General features: G+C 42.0%; 1 protein-coding gene across 1 annotated transcript in view; it reads right to left on the reverse strand.

Moving 5' to 3' along the window:
• Positions 1-1,492: 1,492 nt before the first annotated feature.
• RNF121 (ring finger protein 121) overlaps positions 1,493-21,318 on the reverse strand; it is a 132,856-nt gene continuing 113,030 nt past the window's right edge. The window contains exon 9 of the mRNA XM_078658642.1: positions 1,493-3,292. Coding sequence (XP_078514768.1) covers positions 3,172-3,292 — 121 coding nt within the window. The 3' untranslated portion in view covers positions 1,493-3,171. The remainder of the gene's footprint in view (positions 3,293-21,318) is intronic.

The following is a 21,318-nucleotide window of genomic DNA, read 5'->3' on the forward strand; positions in this document are numbered from 1 at the left end:
CTATATAACTGTAAAATTGGGGCGTTGAGGCGACGTTCAGAGGAGTGCGCCCTATCTTGCATTTATACTGGCTCTATATCTTCAGCGCGAATTGGTGGCTGGTAAGATGGTGTTGAGCCGATGTCTTCCACAGCCTAATCTATGGTTGTATTTGGGAACACTGACAGATATGGTACCCCTTGTACAGAAGCTCTCCGTGAGTACATAAAAGTACACTTGAATCCATTGAGAAACATTCCACACACAAGATTTATAGGGCGTGACTAAGCCAAAGCAACGAATGACCTGCAACACTTGCATGTGTGTATCTAAGAGCACATTAATGGATATTCCAGTTGCTAAAGTGTATTTTGCACAAAATATATTCACTTACTTTTCTTTTTTCACAAAAAGAAACATTTTGGATGGACAAGGTGAGTGCAGCCAATTCAGCCTCTCCTTAAAGGGTGGACACAAACTCTTTACTGAAATTAATTTACTACTGACCAGGAAGCTTCCCCACCCACCCTCAACAGACCCGAGAAGGTGCCTTCAGTATTATCTTGGATGTTGGAGGCTCAGGATGAAGGGGATACCTTCTTAAACACCAATAATCTGTGAACGACAACCTTCTGGTTCATCTGCATTACCTTTTATGTAAAATTCTGTTCATCATAGAGAAAATCACATTCAACAAATTGCAACCGTAGAAAGGTAGAAAGAAACCCAGCCAGACACCTCAGCTCCCTTTGACTAGACATTTAAGGATGGTCCGGTGGACAGAACTGGACCCAGATTGCTCGAACTGCCTGGATACTCTGCCATTATGCAGCCTTGGATTGGAATCGGAAGCCCAGCCATGGACTCCCATAATGATGGGTCGGCAGTATTTCTATTGTACTGTTATACTCGCACTTGCCAACACATGTTGTTTGCATTGGATCATGTATGCGTGGCAATGATTATCTATACTTAGTTCCCCTCCTATTTCTTATTCTTTGCCTAACCCTTTTCCCTACTTTGCTATTTCTAGCTTCCTTTTTTTTTTCCTTTTATAATATAACTTTTGAGGTTATATTGTTATCACGGTTTGTATTGATAAATGCCCCCCCAAAACAAAATCAATAAAACGGAGGATGTTATATCGCTATCACTGTTTGTATTGATATATGCCAATAAAAACAGGAAAAGAGGATAATCTTGTGGACGGGGTGGCTCTAACCTGCTGGAACTCTAGCACTGGCAGTTAGGACGGCCATAAAGCACTGTTGTTTCTAAAGCAACTTTGCAGAATCAGCATCAAGAGTCCCTGCTGTAAAAGAGTGTTTCATAAACTAACTGTACACATGAACAGGATGGGCTTCATGGTATAAAAACTAACGATCTACAGAAGGGCGAGTACAGGCTTGAAAAGGGAGAAACGGCTTGAATAGTGACCACACTCAAACTGCCCCTCAAAACACACAAACACGAACAGCAAATAGTTCCGTTAGTAACCACAGTCAAGTAGATGTAAATGTGCACACAGCTGTACATTTTATTCAACCCTTTTTACATTCGATCCTATAGCCAGTGTTGTTGTGACAGCCGACAAGTGACAAACACTCAGATCTTGCTTGGAGTAGTGTTATGGGTCCACCTAACTGGGCTTAGCCTCCTAACAGTGGTGCAGATCCTCTGCTAAGGAAGCCATACGTAAGATACAGAAAAACAATCTCTTTCGCACTAATACACAAATTCAGGTAACTTTACATATCATGCACCCCAACTTTGTGGAGTACGGAGAACCTTACCTTAGGAAGGGACCACTCACATCAAGAAGGCACCTAACCGTCTTTCAAGAGGAAGAACACCCTGTCAAACCCTGCTCATTCAAGACCTTATGTCCTCAATTTGTTAACCGCTTCTTTTGTAAAGTGATTTTGCCCCAGTAGTGTCCAGCAAGGACGACTCCTTACTCATGCCTTTCACAGCAAGAACTCAAAGAGGTATCAGTGGCTGTTTCCCCCAAAAAATTGATAACAATATTCTCACCCGCAGAAGGAAAGTGTTCCATGGCGCCCTAAAACTCCGCTGTTAACCTCTAGAGGAAAACTCCCACATTCCGCAGCATAATCTTTTTTGACCAGTAAGGACAACAAAACCATATCCATGTGTGCCGATGTCCTAAACTCCCTTTACTGAAATTTCATAGAGCAACCTAAAAACAAACCTTGTACTAAAATATAAAAAGGGAGGAAGGACTAAATACTTTCCAGCTGATCATGATCACCATATATACAAATCCAACCTACTTAACTTCCCTTTACAAGGAAAGCAAGTATACAAGTATGTCAGTTTAAATCAATGTATCGGGGGAACTCCACAGGACATAAGCCTCATCAGGCCGATCACCCCAGTCTATTTCCACCTCCATATCCAGTACTCTCAGCGATACAGTCTGAAACCAGCAATGTACTGATGTCTCAGTGTGCCTCTGCGTTTGAACTTCCAAATGGACTGTATCGATTTCCTATGCTTCTGGAAGTCACAGTTAGGTGCACCTCAAATGCTTCATGCAGCTCTGCTAATTTAGGTGTCCTGCTCCACCGATCAGACTCCCTTTCTCCCAGTAATATTCTGGAAGGTAATTTGTGGTTGAAACCTCTTAAACTGAACATAAACCAATGCCTTGACAGATAGATTTTACCCATCTTGTTCGCAGGTGAGTTTAACGGACCCGAGTTTTCTCCCCAGATAAAGGGTGCCTTCTTCCCTCTTGGTGTCGGCCACACCTCTACATGGCATATACTATTTGCTGGACTGACAAACAAAAAAGACGACCAGGAACCAACACTGAAAGCCATACCAGATGGCTTAAGATTGCACTGGCAGCACAAACGGATTTGCCTCATGTTGGTTATTCACAAAAGGGGAAGAGGGGTGTATGGAGTGGACTTAAAATTCACGAAGATTGGCATTAAAAAAAAAAAGTATGATATCCATTGAAATAAATTAAAACAAAACCCACAGGCTGTGTTGCTGGCCGTTTCCTCGCACACATTTTTTCGCTGATCCAGAAATCTCCTTCCTGGCACCTAAAATCCCAAGAAGTGAATGGGGAAAATGGTGATATCTTCCGTGGATGGTCCAACTCCCCGACGATGTGTCCTCGGGCACTTGCATGGGGTTATCTTGGTCTTGATTGGGCTCTTATTCCAGTCCCAGTATATAGTTAATTGCTTGCACCAGTCCTATGATCACAGGCTGCCAGGCCACCAGGTAGCGTAGCCAGTCCAGCAGCTGTCCATACAGCATATGAGGCTTCTCCCAGCTGGAGGGTCAAAAGTTAAAGGAAAAACAAAGCAGAGATGGACACCACACATGTCAGTAACTAATACATAAAAAATACATCCACATCACAGCTTTTGCCTTTGAAAATCTAGAGATAGACGTTCATACCAGTTATTTCAACACAGGGGACGGCTTACAAGAGATTGGTGGACAGACCATTTGTCAAAATAGGATTAAAGAGGACGTGAAGCCTACATATGTGGTTGGAGTAGATTTCTCATCCCATGCCTTTTTTTGTACCTGAATGAGATGGCTTTAAAGCTTTTTGTAAGAGCGGTCTTGAGAACTAATGCACCAGAGTCAACGTCTTGATCAGGGTATACCATAGTAGTTGGTGGATGAGGCTTCTCACACACACACACAGCGTTATGCTCAAATTAGTCCAAAAGTGAGGCTCCCTTTGGAGACAGTAGAATAAGAAACTCTCCTCCCTTGAGGTTCAAGGTTGAGCCCACCAAGATATACAGTCAGTGTCTTGGGGAGGACTCTATAATGAGGTATGCCACTAGAATTTCCTATTCATAAAAAGGCAAAACTCCCAAGGGTATTGCATAAATGAGAGATAATCACACTGATCCTAGTGTGCGCTCTCTTTTTTGTGCTATATACAAATGTAAATATACACATACTTTACAACTACTGGTAATAAGAGTATACTTTGCTTAGTTGAAGAGCTATTGGAGGTTAGAAATTCAGATATCTTGCACTACTCCTGGGATTATTAGAAAATCTACATAAAAAAGTCAGAAATCTACTTCAAACAGAAATGTAGCTGGTGTTGGTGAATGGGATCCTAGATTTTTACTTCTAAATAACAAGACGTCTTTCACGGTTGTTTTAACAAAGTAAAAAGTGCAGATATCAAACTCTGTGAACACTTTTGTAAGTGATTAATAATATTACTTTTAATATCAGATCTAGTGGAATGTCATCAGTAAGATCAAGGGTTTATGTAGATGCATCACTAAGTACTTCGCATTTCCTGTATTTTGTGACAATACATTTAAACTTCTCTTAAGAATTTAAAATTACTTTGCTCTAACATTTCTCTATGAAAGGTATTCTCAATAAATGTAAATATACTACATATTTCCGCTAATGTGCGTAATTCTGGAATGCTTAAAAGTGAAAAAAAACATTTAGGCAGAGCAAAATAAGAAAAAAATGCAAAACTTGTAGAAGGAAACATTTTGTTTTCACTTTTTGATCCTTCAATATAAATGTATCATATAAAAACATTAGAAAATTAAAAGTCTCATTAAAACACGGAGCAGTTTTGCTACACCAACCCATTTTTATTTCTCTGCTTAAATATAAAAAATATTTAATGATATTTCCTAAATAGAAATGCAGCGTCACAAAGAAATGAAGCTTCACAAAGAAGAAAAAACAGCTCTTTCATTTTAGAAAGCCACCATTCTGGACATTCCCTAAATCCTGGAAGGACCTGCCCTCCATCTTGGCACAGCACCCTCCTTGGCGGACTTCAGACAGAAACTCAAGACCCGACTCTTCCATGGAGACGTCGCTCCCACAGCACCCAAATACCACTAGGGGATGACAGTACTGCGCTACACAAATGCTGATTTATTGAAGCCATGCCACTACTAATGGTCGATGGCAACGGATTGTATAGATCTGGGCTACAGGTCTTTTTATCTGAACTCCAACTTGGGAGAGAATGCCCTAACCTTCCCCTCTGTGTGCGTAGCATGACTGAGGTGTAGTTGAGGGGTTGGTTCTCCAGGATGTGGGTCAACCACCTGTGTGTAGCCCTTCGAAGGTGGGTGCCCATGGTAGACAGCATAGTTATGGAGTAGGAGGTCTCCCTAGTCCCCTTGCATGTTTGTGTGCTGCTCGTACCGCTCTTGTTCTCTTTGTCCATGTTATTGTATTCTGGCTGAGATTCACAAACCTCCCAGTGGACCGGGAAGTAATCCTTTGTGCTCAACTGAGTAGCTCAGACCAGAGCCGGCAGGTGAGCTGGCAAGGCCATGTCAACTCCTGCGCAAAGGAAATTTTCTGCAGACCCATTTCAACTATCTGTGGTTAACTTGGGTGGAAAAGGACTGGAATCAAGCAAAAAGTATCCTATTAGTTGAAGACATACGAGTTGAATCCACTAACGGGCTGCCTGCTGTCATCACCAGGGGAGTAGGACTTTGAGAACAATTCTAATTGTTCTCCTCTAAGAGAACAAACTACAGTTTCAGCACCATGTACTTACACCTAAATAGATCCTCCCAAAAATTCAAGTGCTGCATTAGTTCTAAATGCCAAGCTTTAATTGGGATAAGCTGGCTCTGTGTGGCAACAAAATGTGTTCAAAATTACTTTTTTCTGGAAGCCCTATGCCCAGCATGTGACGGATTCCATTAGGGCTAAGAAAGTGGGCTGTTATATCATGAGTCAGGACCAGAATTGTAAGACTGTGGAGTAGCCTGCATTGCTCAGAAATGGAGGAGAGTGGGATATTGACTGCACGCAGAGAATGTGGCTGCTACGAGCCGTGTCTTAGATTGTTCAATGCTCCTGTGGTCCTTTGCAGCAGAAAAGCCCCCTGCAGCACAGTACCACTTCAGAGGTAGGAAACATGTGAAGGGCTTCTGGATGAAAGCAAACTTTATGATGGGCTTATATGAAACTATACACTTGTTGCAACAACATTGTCCCATTGCGATCTGTAGGCAAGCAGCATGCGGGTCTCGGCTGGGAAGGAAGAGTAACTTTGGTGTGCCGCACTACAAAAGCATATCACAGTGTGAGGGTCTTGCTCTTGTCCCTTGCAAGGGATGAGAGGGTGTCAATATTTTGGTCCCTCATTGGATGGCGATGAGAGCACAGTACTCCGCAATGCTCATTTTAGGTTTGGAGTAGGCACTGGCAATGGTTTCCAGCCACACCTCCAGGAGTGATCCTCACAGCAGAATACTGGCAGCAAGGTATTCGCTTTTGAGCTGGTAGGGCAGGATCTCACTGCATGCTGCCTACTCAACCGCCACCGAGCTAGAACTTAGACTTGCATACACTCAAAACATATTGGAGTACCCAACATGGAGAAATGCCAACAAAACAGTAAGTCAGCCAGACTCTACCTGCAGACCCTTAGAACTCTGCCCCTCAGGCCAGACACTGCACCTCCACGACATCACTTATCCGCATATTCTTGCAACTGCTGATAGTGTTACCCTGAAAGGAGCTCGTCCTGCATGCCTACACGAGACAGGATAATTACACTACTAGGAAATAACGAAGTACATTGCGACTACCCTATTGCAACATAAAATCCTTTGCTTTTATTAAAAGTAATATCACTGCTCAGGCACTTTAGTTATCGTATGTTTTTCTTGTGTCATCGGTACCCGAGATGTCTATCCCTACAGAACAGTCCAAGAGTAAGGCTTGTCTGGTCACCAGCATTACTCCTTGAAGGGTAAAAACTGCGTTTTGGCATTCAGTGTACTTGCAGTTACTGGTTTCCAAAGTTCTGGGGGCCAATTCTATAAAAGATGTTAAGCAGTTGCCAGGGTTCCCAACAGCCAAGACCCCTGGCCCAACAAGAGGGGAAACTGAAAATAAATATTGATAAACCAAAATACTTGCATAAATAGTTTTCTAACTTATCAATAGCTCTTTGGATATGACAGAAGGTCATAAGCGGAGACGATGACTAGTATATCTTTAGCACATAAGGGAAATGGACGAGAGCTCTTTCACAACAGAAACATCTCAAAACACACTCTCAAACAAGCTTGGAAGTGCCTCAAGAGGAAATCAGAATAACGGAGTGTTCTGAAGAATAGTGGCATGCAGACAGCTCTAAATGACCTCAAGAGATAGTCAACGTTTCTTAAGCCAATTTTACTCAATACATTAAGAAAAACCCTGACTAAGGGTTAGTGTGAGAGGAATGGTGCTTCTCCAAACTACTGCAGTATATCAGATACCCGACGGGGCAAACAGTTCAGAAGATTATCATGCTGGAAGCACACATCTGTAGTACAGCTGTGTAGTCATGCTGGCAAAATGAATATTTCTCATACAAAGACACACAATATTTAACTTTCTTTTTAGGTTGAACCTACCAGACACCACAAGCTGTCTAATTGTAAAAGACTTATTGACTGCGTAAAAAAGATCTTACTTTGAATGTAATGCCCACCCACAGCTTACCACTTGTTGGCTTTACTGCACTTATTTGCTTGCGTCTTACTCAAAGTCATGCCTTTTCCATCTTGCGTTTGTCTCTTCGGTGGAGCACAAACTCTTTTTACTTGTGTCTTTCCATGGCTCACTCTAAAAGAAATATTTGTATTTTTGCTTAAACACTTCCCCCGGTCTCGCTAGTGTACACCACTTACCTACCCCCGGACCCCGCTGAATGCTGCTTTCTTGTCCATTCGATTTTCTCCCTATACCCGGCTTATTTCTTTTCGCTTAAACACTCACAGGTGCATGTGTTTAATAGTTATCTCCACTGTGCCTTCTCCTCCCTCCCACTCCATGTTGCTCTGCTACCCCCCCACACACTTCTCCATGTTGCCCGTGTACTTCTATCGTGTTTTTTCCCTCTTGTTCTTCTCATCCTCCCGTGTGTGTGCTCTTTCCCCTTCCTGCCCCCATCCACTCCTCCATTACTTCCCTGCCCTAAACACCCAGAGTCTTTGGTTTTTATAGAGCTTTTGCACTAAAAAAATATTTTTCCCTTAAAGATTCAAGTGTCATCTTGGACCAGTAAATACTACATTAAAGCAAATGGTGTCCGCGTTATGTCGTGTGTCAGTGGAATGATGCAACCATCATCGCGCCTTTTAAAAATTTTTTTGACAAGATGCACAGCAAAGCCAATAGGTCCTGAAGGTGTAACCTACTTGTCTTTAGTCACATTGGGTTAACTAAGGATTGGCAAAGACAGGAAAGCGGGAAGAATTCTATGAGCATGCTGTGCTGGCTTCCCAAATGAATCAGAAGATATTTAGGCCTGGAAAAAAATTACTTATGGACGAAACAAGTAAAAAAAAACTAAAAAAAAACAAGGAATAGCAAAGCCAATGGGTCTCACTGGGCAGAGACCTATTGGCTCTGACAATTATTTTTTTGTTGCCAGATGGCAGCTTTCTATGTGCACAGAAGTTTTAGAAGTGCTCCTGGATCTTAAACATTGATGGAGATATTCAGTGTTTATGAATATTAACGAAGATCCAGAGATAAAGAACAGTATTTAGCCTCAAACTCCTCTTAAAAACCCATATACTAAACCCAGAGACTTAAATGGGTCTCTGTGGGTCAAAGCACATAGGGATGTGGCAGGACTATTGCAATGACAGAGCTTATGTAGTTTGAAAATATGCAACAATAAGAGGGGGAGACTGGAAGTGTACCATCAACCACTACGCCGACTAACATTCACAGAAGACCTGTGCACAAATTATACCGAGGTAAAGGCATCACCACTACCAATTAACCCCTTGACCCGTTTACCAAAAACAGACCTGCAGAATATCCAGTGAAATACAAACTCTTTAGAACAGCGCACATGCAAGATTCCTCCACCAGGAACACGGTTCCTTTCCTTCCATGTACGAATAACTTCATGAGATTCAGGATGTCTCTTAATAAAAATGCCTGCTCAATAGTCCATTGGACTTTTAAGTGGGGTGGCCAGTCTGTACACCGGTCTTCTCTTGAAAACGCATTTGAAGCCGCTTCCAGCAAGCATTACCACTGCACAAATGCAAAAAAATAACAAGAGGCAAAGCCAATAGGTCTCGCCTCTGGGAGAGCTAATGGTTTAATTTATGTTTGCTGTGTAGTAGAGCACTGTGGTTGTATAGTATGTTCAAAGGTTTTTCTAAATTCCTATGAAGCTTGAATTAAAATGTGAAAAGGAAGGGAAATAGCAACACCAACTACTTCCTGAAAGTATTATGATATAGTGAATACTGCACTTTTCTATTCGGGGTGCTTAATGTAGACAATGGAAAGGGTAGTGGTAGGTGATAAGTAGTGTGGTTAACGGGTAGTGTAATGGTAAATATGCATACGTTTAGTAAGAAGAACTGTTACATTTCAATTTATGAAATTTCATTGAAATTGATGGAAAGGATTGTGATTATGGTGCACATGTTAAAAAGATAAATTATATTTCGCATGTAAGATTGCAAATAAAGAGAGGTAGGAAGTACATTTTCTTATCTCAAGGGAAACCGAATGGACAGAGTGTGTGTGTGTATAACGAGCAAGCAGTTCCCCAAATTTGATAACGTGTCCTGAGCTAGGAATGAATACTATTTGTTTTTGAAAGCACAGCAAAAATGTGTCCTAAAAGCTGGTCTTTTGGCACAGTAACGTTGAAAATAAAACTTAGGAGGTTGGTGAGGTGCAGTCGTAAATATTGTTTAAAGCTGCTGATTTAACTAATGAAAGGTAGCATTGCTCAAGATGGAATAAAGGTACATTTAAATCAAAATGTAAATGCTGCCCTTGTGGAAGGGTAACATGTTCCCGTCTACCTTGCACACAGCCTGTGTTTTTGCAGTCACAACTATTGTATAAAGCCATCTAACCAGAAAATAGCACGTCAGCATTGTTCAAGGGAAAGAAAACGTATGTTGTGGTTGCCGTGCATTCACAAATATTGTTCAAAGCTGTCCAACATAACAAATGAGAGGCAGACTTGTCCGAGGTGGAATGAAGGTAAATTTAAAGTTGAATGTAAATGTTGCCTTCTTGGTCGCTTTTTGGGCACACCCAACCTAAAATAAGTGAAAGGTAACATTCTGTATTTTTGCAATCACAACTATTGTTTAAAGTTGTTAAACAAAAGAATTGAAAGGCAACAATGTTCGAGGTGGAATAAAGTTAAATAAACGAACCCTCACATGCAAGGTACATTTTGTCTTAGATAAGAAAATGTGCTTCCCAGACTGCTTTCCATTGCCGGTTTAATATTTTTTTACATGTCCACATTAACTAATTTGTACCACAGTTGTGGCACAGCTGGGCCTTGAATGTCTTTCCTCAGCTTCAGAAGCGACAGCTCTGCGCATAACGGAACCTAGCAAAGCAGGTATCCTTATCTGCAGATGAGGGGCCTTTGATGCTGGCGAAGCCGTACAACACCCTGCTGTGCCGGAATCACATTTTCTTATGTCAAAGGAAACGGAACGCACACTCACGTGCAAGGTCCCCTTGGCAGTCACTCATTGAAGCAAACTCGGACAAATTAAAATTGTTAAAAAGAAAGAAAAAAAAAAACGTGGCCGTAGTGGAGAAAGTTAAATAAACAAGCTAACACAGACAAAGAGGGTGCAGACAGAGCCATCTACAAAAGATGCACTCTGTAGAGTGTCTCAACAAAAAGAAACAAGCTCTGAGAAAATGAGGTCTTTCTTGTGCATGGCTGAAAACTTTGTTCCAATTCAATTTGAATTTGTATCCAAGGAAAGGGGATGTGAATGGGATCGTCTGGCTAAAGAAATGTGTTTCTGGTCAAGAGAGTGAAGGAGACACAGACCGTGACGTGGGGTCATGTGTTTCCGTGTGGCCCTTCGCAAAGTTTGACTGGTCATCTGCCAGTTGCTTGTTACTGTACCCGGCTGTTAATCTTTACACTGACTGGGCAAAGATTTCACCTCGTGAGTTCAAAGCCATTAAAGACAACTGGCTTCTAAGCAACCACAAATGGCCAGAAGAGAATGCCAGAAAGACTTTATTAAAAGGGGAAAGGGAGCACCCCGGAAGAAAATGTAATTTTTCCTGGGACCCTGAAATAATTGCAGGATATGTAATGCAAGCAACAAAAAAACGAAATAGTCAATAGAGAGCCCTGGGCAGCCTTCCAATTGACCACTTAGGTACCATTAGACACTCATAAATACATAGAACAGCTGCAGTGTCCACTAACCAACATCTATATTGCATGTAACTGCTCAATTTGAAATGTTTCCAAGGAAAGGGGTTGTGAGAAGGAGCGGAGTGTCTGGTTAAAGACTTTTTTGGTCAGCAGAGTGAAGGAGAGACAGACCATGAAACTGGTAAGCACAGCTAGAGTTACTAAAAAAGTGGGGTCATATGTACCCGTGTGGCCCTTCGCACAGAATCTGCCAGTTGCTTATTACCATACACAGCTGCTAATCTGGCACAAATTAGGTGAAATCGTTACCCAGATAGCGTAAAGCCATTAAAGGCGACTGGTTTCTGGAGAAACCACAAATGGCCACCAAAAGAGAACACCAGAAAGACTTTATTACAAGCGGGAAGGGCGCGCCCGCAAGAGAAAATTAAATTTTGCCTGGGGTTCTAAAATCATTGCATGATATGGAATGCAAAAAAAGAAAAGAAAGTCAAGAGTCCTGGGCAGCCTTCCAATTGACCACTTAAGTACCCTTAGACCCCATAAATACATCGAACAGCAGCTGCGTCCAATAAACAACAGCTATAGGGCATGCAACTGCTCAATTTGAATTTTGTTGAAGGAAAGGGGCTGTGAGAGGGTGGGGAGTGTCTGGTTAACCGGTTAGGCGCGGATGACGAGCTCAGCTCGTCATCAGTTGCGCCGCTCGCACGCTGATGACGAGCTGAGCTCGTCATGTAACGCGGCTTTTTAAAAAAAGCCGTGCAGCGCGAAAAAAGCCGCCACACACGCATGCGGTTAAAGATACGTTTTTTCTAGTCTAGAGAATGAAGGAAACAGATCACGAGATGGTGAGCGCAGCTAGAATGGGCGTCGAAATGCAACAAATGGGGAATGTGCCATGAAGGTGGTAAAGGGGACAAACTGCCTGAATGTGGAAGCAAAGACAGCATCCATGCGATGTGGGTAAACTTTCTCTCTCCCGTGCCAGTGAACTCTGCTCCCGTCCTGCGGGCAGTACAGCTGGGAAGAGATCTGAAAACAGAGGTGCACAAAAGGGCTGCGTGTGGAGCTAGATCAGACCTGGCCCACATCAAAGGCTTCAGCCAGACAGCCTGGGGCAAGAACACTTAGGAACAAGCATTTGCAATGCAATCGGTCTCGCCTTTGGGACCTTTTATGTATTTAGCTATGCAGCACATTAGCCTTTGTGCTGAAACATCTACTGTTCTTTAACATGGAGGAAAAGGAAGCACCAAACTGCGTGACACACCAGGTATGGAAACACATGGAGAGAAATATTGCCTTTCAGAGGGAAATGGTATAGTCCAAAGCCCTGTTTTTAATAAGTCCTTCGGTGGTCATATCACTGAAAATACACAATTTCAAAAAATTATTATTGTCTACGGGTGCTCGTGGAAGACAATTTCTATAGACTGGAATCTAGAGAATGCTAAAGTGATTCTGGTATTTTATTGACCTCTTCTGGTCGTTTACTATCAAGAAAGTTAAATAGAGGCAGTTGCCAGAAAAATAAAAACAATGAAGTCCCTCAGCAGAAAGCCAGTCTGGTATTTCACTGACCTCTGCTGGTCGTTTTCTATCAAGACAGTTAAATAAAGGCAGTTGAACAGACAAAAAGTCCTTAAGTGGAAGCAGACAAGTCCTAGAGCTGATCTCCAGAGCGCACAAAGTATATACACATAGAAGTATATAATAAGTATATACTAAAGTATATACAAGAGGCCTCGAATGCTAGACCTAGAAACAAAGGGCAGGCAAAGGCAATAAAAGAAAGTGAAAACGAAACAAGAAGGAGCCGATGGAAGAGAAGAAGCAGACATAAGGGAGGATGAAGGGAAATGGGACATGGCGGTTTAGGTATATGGGGAAGGAAGTGACAGGAGTGGAGGGGTTTAGAGATTGGGAGTAAAATGAGTCCACATGACCAGGGATACGGGAGTGCTTGAAAACACAAGCACTCATATGGGGCGCTTGAAAACTGAACATAACACAGACCCACAGGACGTGGCCGCCGTATTTAAGTCACTGCTTAAGCTGCATGTTAATCCTTTCACATAAAGTAATAACCTATAACTTAAGGGGGGAAAACCACACACTAAATGTCTAAGTGGTTGTAATAAAGTTAAATACGTATCTAGGTGGAAAGACCTGTAATAGCTTACACTATCCCTACTCACTCTTAATTCCTCTTCCACTGCCTGACTGAGTAAAAGTGCAATTTACCCGTTAACCATGTTATTTGAAATGTAGGTACTCTTTGTTAATGGAAGCTTTTGCACATTTTAAAAAAAAAACAATTACAATGCATTACGTTTTAGAGCTTGACAAAAGCAACACACGGTGCCCTGCAGACACAATGCAAACAAATAAGCCAAGAATGCACAATGTCTAAAAGCTTATAAAACATAAACTGCTCACTGACTGAATAAACAAAATTAACTTAATTACAATGAAAATGCTTTTGTTTTTTGAAAGCCTACACACCGTGGTACCAGAGGAAAGAACAACCAAGTAGCTCTAAAAAGGCAACACATTGTGCCTCTATAAACAAACAGCGAAAGAACATAACTCATTTAAAATACAAGAAAGGCAACACGCTGCCAGATAAAAAACAAATAAATAGGTTTGACACGAACAAAGGTAACTATAACGCTTCCTCAAACACTGCCAGAAAGCAGAGAAAACAAGCATTGGCATAGCCAATAGGTCTCGCCTTTGGGCCCTTATAAATGTTTAGTTATCCAGCACAATATCCTTGGTGCAATAACATCAACTGTTGCATGGCTAAACACTTATATTGTCCCAAAGGCGAGACCTATTGGCTATGCGAATCCTTGTTACTTAGTCCGGCCTGTCCTTCAGTTTGTAAATGGAGTGTGCGCGAGCTCTCTGTTTCCAGGGGAAATGCATATGTTTCTTCTTCACAGAGGCCTTATCAGCAAGTGAATGCTGTGTGCAAGCCCTCCTCCGCCGAGGATTTATCACGCGACGCCAGACTTGGGTCAACAGCGTTCGCTCAGCTTTGAGAATCCGCTAGCGTGACTTGGACAATAAAAATAAAACTTGGAAGAAGCAAATATTTGCCACAGGACTAACGCAAGCCGTACCCTCTTTGAACTAGATCTTTTAAGAATAACCTGCAATACAACCCTTTGAAATGATAAGAAACAGTCTATCAACATTCACCACCTGACTGTGAAACAGGAAATAGAGGATATATGAATGTACTTACTAATTCTGACCACAGAAAAAAAAAATACTGTCAAAATCACACAGAAAGCTCTGATCATAGAAACTGACGCGTCAAGTCAAGTGACAAAACAGAATAACTACTATGGTAAAAAAAAAAAAAACGCTGTCACGAGCAATCAACATAGAAACAGAATACATACCACCAACGCAGCAAAAGACGTGGGTGTGCAAACCTCACTCAGCAGTAACGATTTTAGCTTCAATGGTTTTAAACAAAAGCACAGAAAATTATATCTTCGACGTGACTCAGTCATTTTTAGTGCGTTCAACTGATGACTCCCATAGAGCGCAAAAGCTGCTCTCTGTGATTGTTCATATATATATATATATATATATATATATATATATATATATATATATATATATATATATATATATATATATATAAATGAGAGATGCCCTTGCTACAGCTTATTTGGCATTTACTTGCTGGGTGTTCTAATTCTAACACTATTTCATAAGGCCCAAATTGCACACCAAGAGGACTCCTTATGGCTGGTTCTTCTGCGAAGCCTTGAGTGAATCTGCGAGAATCTTCACTCTTTCCCACCCAAGTGGCGCACACTGATGGGCGTGGTGAGAAGCCTGAGGCGCTGTGAAGGTCTTCAGACTCCGGTGCTTAAAACCTTTCTGACACCAGGGGCTGTGGCTGACGGGCCCACTGGCTCAGCGCAGAGTTTGTATGCACCTGCAGTACGTACAGAACCACTATTTCTCCAATTAAGTGCATTATCTTAGTTGGCCCAGCTCAGAAACAAAAAGAGACGAACCTTGTTCACTACTTCTGAGCTGTTCTGCCAGAGATGGCTGTTCTAAATCAAAGAAATGTCGGGATAAGTGAATTCAGTTTACGCATTGCAGCAGAGAAAAAAAAACAGGCGTCTGTCTCTGAGCTGAGGCAGCGGAGCCCATCATGATTTTGCCCCAAAATCATAATTTAAATTAGCCAAGGCCACAAGATGCAGTTCAACGTGCGGTGTGTTATGCACCCTTTGGGTCGAGTGCGTGCAATATGAAAATGCAAAAAAAAAAATCCACATTTTCTCACAGTGACTTATTCCTGATCTTTGGAGCAAACTCTTTAAAAAAACACAATGTGTATACCAGTATTCTACTGAGCCGTAAAAAACACACAGCGCCCTTTTGTATCAGCGTGCACCAATTCATGCCCTCTGTATTCGCCTAAGCAGACTTATTACAAAAAACACATCGCGGCTGTGTGAGAGGCCTAAGACTTGCTTGTTTGCTCGATGCACATTAAAGATTTTGACAGTGCATTTTGTCTTAACCATCAGCTGCCCGTCTAGTCTGAGGCACTTCACGTGACGTTATTGTCTCTTCAGGGTAGGAAGGAAATAAATATCTGTATTTCGTTGGGCATCCGGCTGAGGGCCTTCGTTGTCACCGATGCCGGCTGAAGACACTGTGCAGAATGAAACGAAGAGGTGTGTGTATAGGGTGCAGTGACATCACGAGGGTGCTTGGCAGGACATTGACGGCTTTAAACGAGCGCGGCAACGCTAATTATAAACAGATGGCCCCTGCGCTTGAAGTACTGTGAAGTACTCGGGTGCGATTTTCTTCAAGCGCGGCCACGCTAATTATAAACAGATGGCCCCTGAGCGCCGCTGCTCGCTAGCGCAAGGTGGATGCCGCCACATGCACGAGTGTGTGGAAAAGAGCAGACCAATTTCTGAAGGTCATCTCCTAGAGCAGCGCATGCTCGACCTAACAATCAAGTGCCCGAAAACACACCTACAAGCAAACAAGCATTTGCAATGCAATAGGTCTCGTATTAGGAAAGTTAGAGCTATTGGTATTGTAAATGACACATTTTTTATTTAGGTTTTGTTTTTGAAAATTGCGAAATTAATAGCTTTGTCATTTACAATGCCAATAGTTATAACTCTCGCAAATGTGACACCTATAGCATTTGTAATGCAATATGTGTTGTATTTACGTGACTTACATGTATTGATATTACAAATAACAATGTTTTTTAATTTTTTTAAATAATTAATACTTAAATAAAAGTTATTGTAATTTATAATTGCAATAGCTTAAACTTTTGTAAATAACATTTGTGAAGATTATGTTCAGTGTATTTTATTGTGACGAAAATCCAAGAACATATGTCAAATATTAACATCTTTTTGTTACATTTGTAATAAAGCTTGAAACATTGAGATAACATATTTGAACCAGTTATTGTTGAATGGTTGCACAGATTGATGCTGTGGTGGAGCTCAGTGATGTTGTGGTGGTGCTGAGTGATGCTGTATGCTATTCTATGTTTTGTTTTGCTATCCTATGTTTTGTTTTGTTATGCTATGCTAAGCTGTTTTGTTATGCTATGTTTTGCTATGCTATGCTATGTTTTGCTATGCTATGCTATGTTATGCTATGTTTTGCTCAGCTCTGCTATGTTTTGTTGTGTTGGTATGCTATGCTGTGTTTTGCTATGTTATTATGTTTTGTTATGTTTTGTTCAGCCATGCTATGTTTTGTTTTGTTAAGCTATGCTGTTTTGTTGTGTTTTGTTATGCTATGTTTTGTTATGTTATGCTATGTTTTGTTATGTATGCTATGGTTTGTTGTGTTTTGCTATGTTTTGTTATGCTAGGTTTTGTTATGTTTTGTTATGCTATGCTAGGTTTTGTTGTGTTTTGCTAGGCTATGCTTTGTTATGCTATGCTATGTTTTGTTATGCTATGCTATGTTTTGCTCTGCTATGCTTTGTTATGCTATGTTGTTTTATGCTATGCTTTGTTGTGTTTTATTATGATATGCTATGTTTTGTTATGCTATGTTTTGTTATGCTATGCTATGCTTTGCTGTGTTTGGTATGCTATGCTGTGTTTTGCTATGCTAAATGTTTTGTTATGTTTTGTTAAGCCATGCTATGTTTTGTTGTGTTTTGTTATGCTATGTGTTGTTGTATTTTGTTATGCTATGTTTTGTTATGCTATGTTTTGTTATGCTATGCTATGCTGTGTTTTGTTATGCTTTGTTGTGTTTTGTTATGCTATGCTATGTTTTGTTATGTATGCTATGGTTTGTTGTGTTTTGCTATGTTTTGTTATGCTATGCTTTGTTGTGTTTTGCTACGTTTTGTTTTGCTATGCTATGCTTTGTTATGCTATGCTATGTTTTCCTAACCTATGCTTTGTTTTGTTATGCTATGCTATGTTTTGTTATGCTATGCTGGTGAGGGTGAGTGAGGGTGAGTGAGTGAGGGTGAGTGAGGGTGAGTGAGGGTGGGTGAGGGTGGGTGAGGGTGGGTGAGGGTGGGTGGGTGAGTGAGTGAGGGTGGGTGGGTGGGTGAGGGTGGCTGAGTGAGGGTGGGTGAGGGTGGGTGAGGGTGGGTGAGTGGGGGTGAGTGAGGGTGAGTGTGTTAGAGCGAGGGTGAGGGTGAGAGGGTTGTGAGGTTGTGTATCCTATGCTTTTTTTGTTATGCCATGCTATGTTTTGTTATGCTATGCTGATGAGGGTGTATGAGGGTGAGTGAGGGTGTGTGAGGATGAGAGGGTTGGGAGGGTGAGGGGGTGTGAGGGTGATATTCTCCCAAACCCTGATGTGCTGACCTCCTGATTAACACTCAACAATGAGTGGCGGAAAAGTGAATCAACCAATATGTGCACCATGTGCAGGAAACAAAATTGTAAAAGTGCCAATATAAGAACGGTCAACAACAGTCCTAGTGCTACAATATGGCAGTGAACCATATCAAATCAGTCAACTCAACATGGCCTTGTATGTAATAATGTGACCAAAACCCAGTGTCACAATAAACAAAACTAGCACTTCATGAACCAGTCATCTCCCCCGCTCAGTACCAAAGCACACAAACTTGCACATACTTGTATTCACCCTTAAGCGTTTTTAATTCCAGAGTCAAGGGAGAAGCTGTGAATATGCACCCTGGCACTGCAATAGCCGCTTTTATTTGAAACAGTGAAAGTGGAAGGAAGCGCATGACTGACTTTTGAAAAGTGCTTTCTCAACAAGCGCGAGGTTGAAAATTGACATTTTCAGTGCGATGTCAGTTGAAGTTTCACATTTTCAATGCAATGCCACTCAAACTTTTCTATCTTAACATGAACTTTGAGTGACATCGCAAAAAAGAAAGACAAGCGCAAGGTTGACATTGGACATTTTCAGTGCGATGTCACTCAAAAAGAAAGACAAGCGCAAGGTTGACATTGGACATTTTCAGTGCGATGTCACTCAAAAAGAAAGACAAGCGCAAGGTTGACATTGGACATTTTCAGTGCGATGTCACTCAAAAAAAGAAAGACAAGCGCAAGGTTGACATTGGACATTTTCAGTGCGATGTCACTCAAAAAAAGAAAGACAAGCGCAAGGTTGACATTGGACATTTTCAGTGCGATGTCACTCAAAAAGAAAGACAAGCGCATGGTTGACATTGGACATTTTCAATGCGATGTCACTCAAAAAGAAAGACAAGCGCAAGGTTGACATTGGACATTTTCAGTGCGATGTCACTCAAAAAAAGAAAGACAAGCGCAAGGTTGACATTGGACATTTTCAGTGCGATGTCACTCAAAGGGTTCTATCAAAATGAACAAGCCCGCTGTTACATTTGAGTGTGATGTTACATTTGAGTGCGATGTTACATTGAGTGCGATGTCACTCAAACGTTTATATTCGAAAGGGTGGAAGGCTGAATGGGTGGGTGGGTGAAACGGTGGGTGGGTGAATGGATGGATGAAAGGGTGGATGAATGAAGAATGGGTGGATGGATGAAGGAAGGATGGGTGGATGAAAGTGTGGAAGGCTGAATGGATGGACGGTTGAAATGGTGGATGAATGGATGGATGAAAGTGTGGAAGTATGGAGAGCGGGTGGATGGGTGGATGAATGATGGGTGAATGAAAGTGGAAGGAAGCGCATGACTGACTTTTGAAAAGTGCTTTCTCAACAAGCGTGAGGTTGAAATTTGACATTTTCAGTGCAATGTCACTCAAACTTTTCTATCTTAACATGAACTTTGAGTGACATCGCAAAAAAGAAAGACAAGCGCAAGGTTGACATTGGACATTTCCAGTGTGATGTCACTCAAAAAACAAGTTTGTAAAGTTATAAAAATATTAAAGTTACATGAACTGTTGTGCGGTTAAGTGTAGTTAAATGTAGCAGCACGATCTGGAAATACAGCAGTTTAAAGGAAGGCATATGGGACAAATTGTATTTGGGGCTAAAATCAGCATTTTGCAATGGAAGGGGCAAGAGAGTCATGACTTCACAGGGGAAGGGTAGAGTAAATACATACTTGTGGGCAAAGCAATAGCAGGAGCCTATAGCAGGAGTTATAACCCCTGTATGAAATCTCAGCAGAGGTGAAAGAAGGAGTATGGATGTGGGGGGTGCAGCAATGGGAGTTTAGAGTCCCTGGGGGCTGACGCAGCAGAGGATATGGGAGGCTCCAATTCCAGGAGGGGGCCCTGGTGCCTGGAGCAGGGAGGGATGATGCGAGGCTCTGCCTCCCCTCACTTCTTGGCTCATCTGCTGCAGGAAGTGTGTGGTTTTTTTAACTGATTAGTATAGCATAAAGCAAAGTACGTACATGTCGTGAATTACAATGGCGAAAAAACATGAATGAATGAATTGAAATTATAAAAACGACAAGTCCCATAATACCTCGCGTGAAATGAATCCCTCAACGGGGGCCGAGCACTTGTTGAAAGAGCTGATTTGTCGGGGTAGCTCTCACGCTTTCAGGCATATTAACATGGTCCGTCAGAGCCTTGCTTCCTGTGCGGGGGTGCGTGCGCCCCTCGAGAGGCAATTCTATCCCTTGCCCTTTGATCTGTGCCCTTGTCTACACTGTGAGTAGGTGCTTTTTCTTTTTTACAAAACTTAAAGAAAAATCAACATATGTTTGTGAAAAGTTACAGTGCTGAGCATGAATGAATGACAATTGAGAGACTACGAATACCATGATGCAAAGCGTGAAATTAATCTAAAGGGGCTGGACCTGCCCAACCTGAAAAGCGTGTGATCTGCAATTACTTTATATCAATTTCATTTCCTGTGTTGTCATTGGGACATCCTTCAGAGCATTACATTTAAATATAGCACCCAGAAGCGATCCAGTCTATACAGTGCTCTGTGAAACTAGAAGTTTGCACTTAATGCTAACAAAGCGCACAGGGAAATAAACAAAATGTCATGCAAACTCAACCCCAGCCTCAAGTACCTCTGGCGCTATTACCGGACTGGTGGTCTGAGCACCTCTTAAGATTTGTGGGCGCTATGTGTGCGGTTGGGGGTCAGGGGTCTGGTTTCAAACACATAAGGGCAGCATTGTAAAGAACAGCAGTGACAAAGAGTGTATGAACTGTTTTGTGTGTTGAAAAATTGTCATGTAGCGCTCGTATGCTGCCTGTCTGCCGTTTCAAAGCGCTTTGAGACACTGTAAACATGCAGGCAAGACAGGGCTCGGAGAATACAGCGATAGTGTAATATGTATGCAGGGTAGAGCCCCCCCCCGTCCCCTGCCCCTGGGTTCAAAGGGTTCCAGCCAGCAGGATATATTCTGGTTGTCTATCTGTCCACCCCAGCTGTCAACGCGTATTTACAAAACAAGCTCCTGGCATTGGAGGGGAGGGGAAATGCGGCTCGGGAGCAAATGGTGAAACTAGAAGTTTGCACTTAATGCTAACAAAGCGCACAGGGAAATAAACAAAATGTCATGCAAACTCAACCCCAGCCTCAAGTACCTCTGGCGCTATTACCGGACTGGTGGTCTGAGCACCTCTTAAGATTTGTGGGCGCTATGTGTGCGGTTGGGGGTCAGGGGTCTGGTTTCAAACACATAAGGGCAGCATTGTAAAGAACAGCAGTGACAAAGA

The sequence above is a fragment of the Lissotriton helveticus genome, chromosome 8 (genome assembly GCF_964261635.1).
Source record: "Lissotriton helveticus chromosome 8, aLisHel1.1, whole genome shotgun sequence".
Taxonomy (NCBI): Eukaryota; Metazoa; Chordata; class Amphibia; order Caudata; family Salamandridae; genus Lissotriton; species Lissotriton helveticus.